Here is a 10,802-nt window from a genome sequence, read left to right on the forward strand (position 1 = left end):
ATCAACACAGCAGCAAACTGTCAGGTTAAACTTAAGCCCCCGGCCCGGGTGATGTTTCAGTGTCACCAGAAAGCTAACCTCGCAGGCTAGCAGATGCCAAATGTGTACTTCTGCTGGCATAAATCTGTTTGATTGCCTTTGACCCGTGTCATTAACTTTTCCGTGTTTTTTGTGGTGAAACCCTATCGGCCATGTATCAAACCTCAGACAGCCACAATAATTAGGTCAGGGTGATTGAAGGGAAGACGATTCAAAGATAGATACACATTAAACTACAGAATGAAAAATATGTGCTAATGCTCAGGAACAGTCTGTCAATCAATATAGGAAAAGTGTTTGGGAGGGAATATCCACCAGTGTTTAAGTATTGAGGGATGGACTCATGCATGGTTGTATATATTGGTCAATGTAGCCACAGTTTTATCTTTATTGAGGAAAATTGCAACATAATTTGGTAATATTTTATATTTTTTCTTTTGGTAAATTTGATCAATTCATCCTCAATCAATGGCACCATTTCTTTTTAACCAAACATTTAGAGGATTAATTAGTTTTTATATTGGATTCATTAATAAGAAATACATAATTCATTTACATTTCTAAGATCAGTTATAAACCTTTAATACATAATAACATGATTTGGGGGTCTCCATGTTGTGAAATATACAATCCCATCTACTGTTTGATCAACTTATTGGTTTGAAGATTAAAAAATCATTTATTAACATTTATCAATCAATTTATTAATAAATTAATCAATCAATCATTCAAGTTGGCTCTTTTCCAACTTCCCAAATATAAATATATGAATCTTCTATGTAATTCTTCCAATAAAAAGTGTAAAATTAGGCCTGAAAGTGATTTAAAATCAAGGACACAAACATGTTGAGTAGCTTGCATTTTGAATTTATTGCAAACATATGTAGGCTTGTCAGTCTACATTACACACATTCATCATAGCCATTACTCTCAAGTGAGTAAGTGCAAACACAGCACTTACTCCTGCTTTCAAGGTACCGAGCTGTTCATCCTGACCTCTGTCTTTTTCGGGGGCAGCCATGCAACACGGTTGGTATCAGACATAAAACACAGTACAATGTCACTTTGACTGTGAAGCCACGAAGGCATTTCATTCAAATATGTGCCCCCTTTTTACTTCAAACCTTTACAAACTTTATGCACTTGCCTCGAACCATCTCACTTCCACTTATCCATCTTTCTTCATACAAAAGCAAGCATCGACACAGTCCGTTTCTCATATATTTAACCTCGAAGTCATCAGGCTTGTTGAAGGACACCTGGAAGAATGTTTTAACACATGATATCATCTATATTACAGTGCATCTTTGGGAAAGATTCATCAGAAACCATTACAAATGTTTCACTTTACAATAAATCGACATAGTGCTCCTGCTGTCACCAAGGTTTACAGCCATTCCCTGGTGTCAGAGCGGGCGACTAAAGAGTGACAATCCAAGTGCATTAAGTACATTATTATTCACAGATAAAGGTCATACAAGAAACTAATAAGGATCAGAAGAATTCGTTTTGTGAATTTTATGTTCAGGACAACATTAGAATAGCTGGTTTATTGGAGCTTACAAATCAAAATATATTTGTGACTGACGTTATTGTTCACAGGGTTTTAAAATGATATGTAAATCTGTTAAAATAAATAATCTGAAATTAGTAAAATATGTTAATTATCTTTCACCTTTGGCAACTTGCTCTTCAAACACATACTTTAAAAACTCTATGGCAGGAGGTAGACTATCATATCTCTCAATTTGGTTCAAAGTTTTTTTTTTTTAGGATTCATAGGCAAAATTTATCAGTTTTATACAACGGATCTTATTATTTCTAAATAAATAACGGTTTTATGTGCACTGTGCTCACCGGCCTTGAAGGAAAATTCATTTAAAATAATAGTTAAAATATTATTATTAAGAATGACAATATGTCACTAATTAAATGTACAAATTTTGAATTACATTTCACCGCAAAATGCATTAAATGTTGCAACAGCAATTTACGAACCAATCTACTGCTCAATCAACAACAAATCTTCCAAATCACTGCATGAATTCATAATCAACTCACAGGGTATTTTTTTTTTAATAAAGTCTGTTTTCACAGAGGCATAATAACATATGTATTTTACAGGATTAAGGTACACAGACTGACCAGCAGCTCCAAATACCTTTAGTTTTGAAACATGCTAAAAATAGCAATCTATGTTTTGCATTATTCCCACATGGGGATGCTCTTAAAACTGAGTCAAGTAAAGCAAAATGGCCTACATGCTCCAATGTGTATTCAAAAGGAAACAGAACTACATTGTGCAGAAAGTAATAAACCATTTTTTAAAAATTCTTATCCGGGTGTCATCAGTTAATGTGTAATATAACAAAAACCTCACTTTATGTATATTGAAGCCAAAGGTCAAGTAGTTTAAACAAGGGAAAAGGACACAGTACATGTACAGTCTGTATGCTGCTGTCTACAGTGAAGTAACATGACTCCTTGTTGTGCGATCACAGAATGCTGAAATGCCACACATAACTCACACCCACACCCACAAACACACATTCACGCTCCCATCTCATTACACAAAAGTGTAAAATTAACTAAGACCAGTAGAGGAAGTTATCCCCTAAATGTCTGAGCTGGTTCTGACTCATTAGGCCCAACACTACTTAATGACCTAAGTACACTGTTAAACCAGAGTCCCAGCTCTGCTACATCTGAGCAACACACTCGGTGTTTTTCTCTTTTCACTGTAACATACAAAATGTGTGCATTTAGAATTTAACAAACAATTCACACAGCACATCAGTCGTGCAGGTATTAGCAGCTTTTTGTGAGTCATGACCCAAAGGAAACATGTACTTTTAGTAGAACTTGAGCCACCAGCTCTTACAAACATGGAAATGTCATTGTGAAAAAATAGTGATGGGGTAGTAACATGGTACACATTAATGTAATATATTTATAATTTGGCTACTGGTTAACTTGGAAAACTCTATAATATGTTTTTTTGAAATCCAGAAATCATTTCAAATCCTCCTCTGACTGAAGTTACTATGATAGAAAATATAATGTAATTCAACATTACTGCATATATTTGGTTCAGTGCAGACATATGGTCCCTGTCTTTGAGAAAATTGTGTAAAATACACATTGTAAAATGTCATTATTGTGATAAATTATGTTATTGTGTGGATTAATGTACGGCTTTATAACTTGCAGTGAATGCACTGAATTCCCCGGAACCATGAATTCATGATGAGCACCAGATACTGGATGTAAATACACTGCCCATTCATTCAGCAAAAACCCCAGCCAACCCTTTTTATATTTATACTTTGCTGTTAAAACTTTAACAAGCAAGGTAAGATAAATATCCTTCTCTGTAAGGCCATGTTGTCCATCTTTTCAAAGAGACAAGCAGGAAGCAACAAACATGTCTCCTGGCAATGTCTCCTTGAGCAAGGTTGCATTATAATTTTTCATTGGTAAGAGGAAAATGTAATTATTTTCCTTTTGAAAGTTATACAGACTTGCTTTAAAGACAGCCTAAGTCATAGTGATAAAATGGCGGCTTTGCCGATGATGAGTGACACTGAACTGTAACAGAAGACCTGCCTTGTTTCCTTTTGAATAGACATGTTGCAGGGCCCAAACAGCATCTCAGCAGAGATAAGTTTTCTACACAGCAGCTGAATGGAAAGTATTTCAAAGCTGATTCATAAAGCAACATGGCAGAGCATCAGCCAGAGGATGTGGCTGAATCCATGTACCCTACAAAGTGCTGCAATGCATAGAGAATACAGTAATGTCTGCCGCAAGGATAAACAACACAACAAAAGGGGGGTATAACTTGTTGGAAGTTGTCCTGGGGAGTGGATCGCAGGGTGGAGTGAGGGGGGGGACCAAACCTGCACTTGGTGGTGATTGAATCCAGATTCTTCACAGGAGATGTCTAAAAATAAAAAGAAGAAATGAAAGTAGTTCAATATTCAAGTTGATGATACAAGAGGGAAAGAATATTTAGTTTTCATCCAGTTAATGGAAGAGGGCGCTGCCATGAGCCATTAAAGTGCAGTGACTTTTCACTTTGCAGTTCCTGGTTGTGAACCAGCTGACCAGATTCAGCCAGCTCACTTCTGGGGGCACGCTACTCGATTTGTTTACGTAGGAGTGCTGGAGGTCGGCAGAGCTCTCCGCCTCCTTCTCCCTGTTTAGGAAAAAGCAGAGGGGGAGGGGGCTATAAAAAGTTGACCCCATCTCAGCCCTGCAGACTTGCTTCCAAGCTGGAGCTGCAGCAGCATCTGATCTCTGCGAGCAGCTGTCCTCTCCCTGCATCAGCACAACAAATACTTTACATTGCCTGACCTTTTCCTCCTGCATCACTATCTCAGCGATGCCCCCACGTCCCTCCGCCCGAAAGACCCCCACCACTACCCCGACGAACTACACACGCACACACACACACACACGCACACACACACACACACACACACACACACACACACACACACACACACACACACACACACACACACACACACATACCCTGTGTTCCCCTTCACACCACTACTCAACCCCATGCTAGGCCCCTGCCTGCCACACACCCAGCTGATATGTATCCCTCATGCTCATGCAGTTGTATTATTGCTCTGACACATTAGCTGTGAATGGACTGTGACCGGTTGTAAGTGTGTATCTATAGGTGTAGGAGAGACTGAAAGTCAATTAACAGTTTGATGATTCTTTTTCTATGTGTCTATCTTTCAGTACTTCTTATTGCCGAGAAACTCATTAATAAGGAGTGGGTTACGGCAATGATCTACTGCAGGCTTCACCACACACCAGCTTCAAATTGATAACTGGAAATTGAAGTGTTCATTTCTTTTAGCTGCCTGTGAGACACTTGAATGAAATAGACACCTGATTAATGTCCGTAGTTACACCTGCTGTTTCTTGCTATGACATGCCAAAATGTCATGTGTAATAAATAACTTTTATTAAAGTTACTCGATGTAAGTTTTCTCTGCCGCAGAACGTGGTTTCTTGCCAGGAGCGTGTTTTGTGGACTATCCCTTGCCAAGAGCTTTAGCCACCCTTGCATTTACAAGAGCCAAGTTTATAATTCGCTCCCTAAGAAGTGCTAATTCTTCAGGGCAGATCCAACGCTACAGTTACTCGCAATCGTTAATAACAAGACAGGCTGGCGGGGTCGGGGTTATAGCCGGTTAGCTTGCTGACTTCAGCAGAAGCAAAGAAGTAGAAGTAATGGAAATAGAAGCCACAAACGAGTTAACTTTGATGCTGCTTATCACAAATGGAGACCAAAGAAGGTTTGGTTTTTGATAGCTTGGCTGTGAAGCGATAGTCTTGATGATGTTCTTCTTTCCACTTGACATCTATTGCACTTCTGTCCTGGGAGAGGGATCCCTCACATGTGGCTCTCTCTGAGGTTTCTACCTTCTTTTTACCCTGTTAAAAGTTTTTTTTGTAGTTTTTCCTTTACTCTTGTTGAGGGTTAAGGGCAGAGGATGTCACACCTTGTTAAAGCCCTGTCTCAGCTGTCAATCTATGAACAACTCCCACATGGATCTTGTCGAAAATATCAGATTAGTCATATAAAATGCGGCTGTTATTTGTTTAAACAGACATGATTATAGTATAAATATTGAATGTTATATTATCGTTTGGACTTCCAACTGTTGGACGAGCATTTCATGTCAGTATTTTAAAGAGAATTGTTTCCAACACATTCAGATGTGACAAAGTCTCACGAAATGTCACGAACGAGGAACAAACACGTTAAAGAAGTGTAACGTTACCTGAGCAATTAAAGCATTTTATAACACCGATTATAGAATAACTCGACGGAGGTGTCACTGACTGGAATAGTTTCCTGTGACACTTTTCAGGCATGAGAATAAACCGTGTAAACAAACTCGCCTCACGCTATCAAAATAGCCCGACGGTGTGTAATGCAGAGAAAAGGGATCTCAACCAACTTGGTGTGAGCCGCGGCTGAACATCCAATCTCCCAGCGAGACCGGCCTGAGCTCAGTGGAGTAAGGTTACCTGTCAAGAAGCTACAGCATGTCTATTAACACTGACATACCACTACTGCAGCGTCCACGCCAGACTTCTGATTTAGCAGCATTTACAACACAAAAAGTACAAACAAAAAACCTCATGTAAAAGTTTCTGAAGTATATAAGTGCCTTTGTGCAGCTATTTGTGTCTTTTCCAAAACTGGATTGTAGAAAATACAGATTGTGTGCTGCATTGTCCGTCTTATATTCATTTCATTGAGGGTTTGGATGCAAATGTAACTTGGTTTCATACTTTAAAATTGTTCTTAATACAACTTAAGTTACTCATACTGTACTTGAATACTGCTTATTGTGATACTTAAAAAACTGCAACTTGCATTACAATGGCTTACACAATTGAATATCTTTCTCTAGTTGTGCATTTGTCTGCAAGATTTCAAAAAACATTAAATATCGAAAACACGTTAAAAACTCTACTGTGTCTGTTCTGGTTAGAAGGGATCTCATCATTCACACAGTAGATGTCACTCTGAAAGTGGAACTTGTGCGAGCTTACATGGATGCTGAGGTGTTTTCTTGGTCACCGATGCTCCACTACAAAGCTCATTGTGGTTCCGTCAAAGGAAGGAGGGGCGATGATTCTTGGACCTTGTTGCGTCGTGATGCTGATGACCGGCTTCCTGTCTGAGCTCGCGCCACCTCCTCTGCTGGTCACGTGTCCCAAACTCACAGGTAGCTTCAGCGGCCCCTGCGGAGCCTCTCCCGTCGCACTGTAATACACACTCTCTGCACCTGTCGTGTTCGTTTCCAGCCTTGGACTTCTGGCATTTTTCATCTTGTACCCGCCTGCGTCCTCGGACTGGCACGGCGACTGTGGCGGCACGGCCTGAGCCTGGAGAGTTGGCGAGGGGATGAAGCTTGGGTAGATCATGTATGTTGGGGCGAACGCTCCTGGGCCCAGTGTCAGGGGGGACAAGGAGAGAGGCACAGGGGTGACAGGGGACGCTGGTGAATGGGTCATGGGTACGTCCACATACTGGCCTGTCTCGGGGTCAAACAGTCGCTTGGTGGTGGCCTGTATGGGAGTGTCCACCATGTAATAATGTCCTGTTGTGGGGTCCAAAAGCATCTTGCGCTGGGTCTGTGGGGCGGCCTCCCTGATCGAAGATGCAGTGGGGGAGAAGCACAACACCTGCTGTTGGGGTTGCGGCCCTGTCGCCTTTGGCGCTGCAGAGTGATGGTAGATGCTCGCAGCTGGGTACTCCATGATTAACGGAGACCTTTTCTGCTCAGGTATGTTGCCCTCACCTGTGTGGGCTTGACTCCCCTCCTTTGAGAGTTTGATTTCACTTGTGTACCCCATCCCCGGGATGGTTAAATAGTTCTCGGAGTCTGTGCAGCCGTGTGTGACAGTGGGATTAGTGGGAATGATTTTGACCTTTCCCTGCTGCACCTGGACGTGTTTCGGGGGCCCTATTTTCACCGACAGTGGAGCCGCCGGTGCCCTGGAGCTTTTCATAGTCGATGATGTTTGCGGCGCAGAACTTTGTGGAATAGAGTTTCTAACTGAACTGATGCTGACACGTGCCTGGTTGCCATTGCCAAAATGAAGGACGCTTTTATTGCTGAATATTTTACTCTGCTGGGATTGTGTTGTAAAAGTGTCGGCGTTAAATGGGACCGCGATTACATCAACAGCTCCGCTCCCTGTTTCTGTGGCCTGAGGGATCCTGTCGGTGCTCGTGGCCTCCAGCTGCTCTCCTCCTTGCTCCTCTCTGGCTATAAGCGAGCGCACGTGGCTGTCAGTGATGGGCTGTGGAGCTTGAGTTTTACGCTTCCATTCATTTCTATCGAACACATAAAGCTGCTCCATTGTTTTGACTGCAGCTTTCAGCTTCTCTATCGCGGCCTGCTTTGGTATCGTGGGCTCATTTCTCCACTCCGCCGTCTCCCCTGGGACGTGCCTCTGCTTTGTCAGTTTGGTTTCAGCGTTCGGTTGGATGTCTGACTGGTCAGCGTGTAGCTGCTTGGAAACGATAGGTGGCCCCCTGCTCGTCACGCAATGAGATGGTGCGTTCTCACTTTGAGCTATTTCACATGTCTCCGTTTGGGTCTGTGACCCCTCGGTTGCCTGTGATTTAACATTTGTCTTCACAGACTGACATTTAATCACAATCGGAGATGGTGATAAATGTTTCACTGGCTCCGTTTTGCCCTTTTCCTCAAGTTTCTCTGCTGCTGTGGAACATTTACTCTCACTATTATCCAGGGAAACAAAGCGATATGAGCTTTTTACCAGTTTACGCACATCCCTGACACGATATATCGGCATTTGAAACTTGCATTTGGTGTCTCTTATGTCTCTGACTGTGAAGTTTGGCATTTTATCCGTTGCAGATAAAATGTGGCATTTAGCTTCACCTGCTGCCCCGAACGTGTTAACAGAGTTGTAACTTATTTTAGGGGTTAACAGGCTGGCAATATTCAATGTACAACCTTTATTTTCTTTCACGGTTCTCAGGCGTATTTTTATCTCAGGCGGTTTTCCCCCCTTTCCAATTTCATCTTTTTCAAAGTTCTGCAGGCCGGCCGCTGTGCCTGAGGCCGGTGTGTGGCTCATGTCTTCTGCAAAACCCTTCTCTTTTGAATGAAGCTGGTAGCTTGGAACAAAAATCAGTTTTGTCAGCATGCTGCTGGTGTCTAATCCTTCCTTTGTGGTGTGTTGTGTGTCACTTACAGCTGTGGGCTCAGCCTCCTTTACCGGTTCTGGCTCATCTGCTTTCAGCGAATTGAATGCACTGCTCTGACTGTGGCTGAGTGATGCCTTTGGAGACTCCTCTGGGGCTTTGTTGGCTCTCAGTTCGTCTGCAGAGCCACAGGAACTGGGTCTGCTGCCCTCCATGTGATCATCAGCAGAGTTATAGCTCAGTCCTGAGCCTGACTCTGAGGTTTGTCTTTGCAAGCCTCTTCCCAGGCTCCTCTGTCTGTCACGGATCTGTCTGTCGCCCCTCTCCATTTCGCGCTCCTTCTCAAACTGCATCTTCTTGGAAATCACATTTTTCAACAAACTTGATGCAAAAATGGCCCTTTTGTGCGTGTCCCCTGGGCTCTCAGTGAGATGACACTGCATGTCACACCCGGATCTGTCCTCGGTGGATCTTGGATTTTTGGAGCATTTTGGACGCCTGGTGCCTTCAGGGGCTTCAACATTACAGCGGAAATTCAGAGTCACCCCTTGCTGCTTTGGCTGAACTGGATCTTTCACTTGGATCTTTTTGCTGGAAGCTTGTTGAAAAGTTGTTCTCTTGTTCAGTGCGTACATTTTGCTTTGTGGTGATTTCGTGTCTGTAGTGGGCTTATCGTGACTCTTACTCTCCACAGTGTTATTCATTTCCACTGTTGTGCTGGAAGTCTTTTGCGCAATTACGCTGCGCTCTCCCCCCCGCGATATGTTTCCATAATTCCAGTCCACGTAGGCTGACCATTTATTTAGCCCATATTCCGACATGGAGGACTCGCTGGAGGTGCTAAGATTAATGGCATCGAAGTATGGACATGCCAGACTGCGGAAAGACTTGGCCGTTAAATTACGCACCTCTTTATCAGCGTCATCCAGCTCACTAATGGAGCTGGAGGCTCCGCTGGAATACTCATTCCGTCTCAGTTTGGTTGCAAGGTGCTGACGGCCCGGCGCGGGGATGAAATATGGGGCCCTGTCGCTCAAGGGCCCCGCTCTGGCGCCGGGGCCGACAAAGGAGAAGTGGCTCTCGGGGACACAGACCGGCTCGTTCACTGCTCTGGAGGTGGCTTTTATGGATAGATGGATTTTCCCAGTATTTGCGTCTCCGCTTTGGGGTTTGTTGCACAGGCTTTCATCAGAGCTGGCGCACAGATCACTCTCCTCCTGCTCGGTGCTGACAGCCGCTCCCCCGAGACTAGCCTGCGGTTTGCCCTGACTCCTGCCCTCCAGGATCAGAGTCCCCTCCTGCGTCTCATCGCTCTCAAAAGACGCGTAATCCACAAAGGAGTAAACCAGGTTGTCGTCTTCAAACTCCCAGCAGGTGCCGCGGCCCAGGTCGTAGTCGACGTCGTGGTCGAGCTCGGTCAGCTGGATCTCATGCGTCGTGATGTAGTGGGACTCGTCCTCCACGGTGTCGGAGCCGCTGTGGTCGGACAGCACGGCGCTGGCCCCGTCGTCTGACTCGGTCTTACTGTTCAGGTACAGGTCGGTGTACTGGAGCTCGTCGCTCTCGCTGCGCACATGCTCGCTGCAGTCGCTCGGGTCGCGCTCGTCCTGGAGCGACCGCGCGTCGGTCTCTGAGCCCTGATCGGAGTCTGGGAGTTGGGTCTCCGGCGGGGGGTCGCCCCGTTCGTCCCCGGTGCTCTGCTTCGAGCCGTCGCATTTGATGACAGACAGCTGGTTCCCTTCGCCGGTAAAAGTCACTTTCACAGTTTTTGCGCACTCCGGTTTCATGTCCAGATCCACATAGTTGGACTCGTGGCCTTTAATGTCCTCCAGCTCCGTCTTCTTCTTGTCCCCCGTGTCCCCTGGGAGCAGCTTCCTGTGAAGTCCGGTGTCATGTAGGTAAGTGAGAGTTTCCTCCGCTGCTTCCATTGAGTCCGGTCTCACCGTCCGGTGGTCCTCGTCTACGATGTTATCCTGACACAGGACGGAAAACTCTGCGGGCTGGAGGGACAGGGGAGGACGGAGGGCGAGGAGGGCGAGTG

General features: G+C 44.3%; 1 protein-coding gene across 2 annotated transcripts in view; it reads right to left on the reverse strand.

Annotated features, from left to right (window-relative positions):
- Positions 1-890: 890 nt before the first annotated feature.
- LOC118115653 (uncharacterized protein C4orf54 homolog) overlaps positions 891-10,802 on the reverse strand; it is a 9,951-nt gene continuing 39 nt past the window's right edge. Inside the window, exons 1-2 of one of the 2 annotated variants that reach the window (XM_035166959.2) lie at positions 6,631-10,802; positions 891-3,982 (exon numbers count right to left, since the gene is read on the reverse strand). The exon at positions 6,631-10,802 is cut by the window's right edge and continues 38 nt beyond it. In XM_035166959.2, coding sequence (XP_035022850.1) covers positions 6,655-10,689 — 4,035 coding nt within the window. In that variant the 5' untranslated portion in view covers positions 10,690-10,802 and the 3' untranslated portion in view covers positions 891-3,982; positions 6,631-6,654. The other variant, XM_035166968.2, reaches the window with a different exon arrangement.

The sequence above is a fragment of the Hippoglossus stenolepis genome, chromosome 2, assembly GCF_022539355.2.
Source record: "Hippoglossus stenolepis isolate QCI-W04-F060 chromosome 2, HSTE1.2, whole genome shotgun sequence".
In the NCBI taxonomy this organism is placed as follows: domain Eukaryota; kingdom Metazoa; phylum Chordata; class Actinopteri; order Pleuronectiformes; family Pleuronectidae; genus Hippoglossus; species Hippoglossus stenolepis.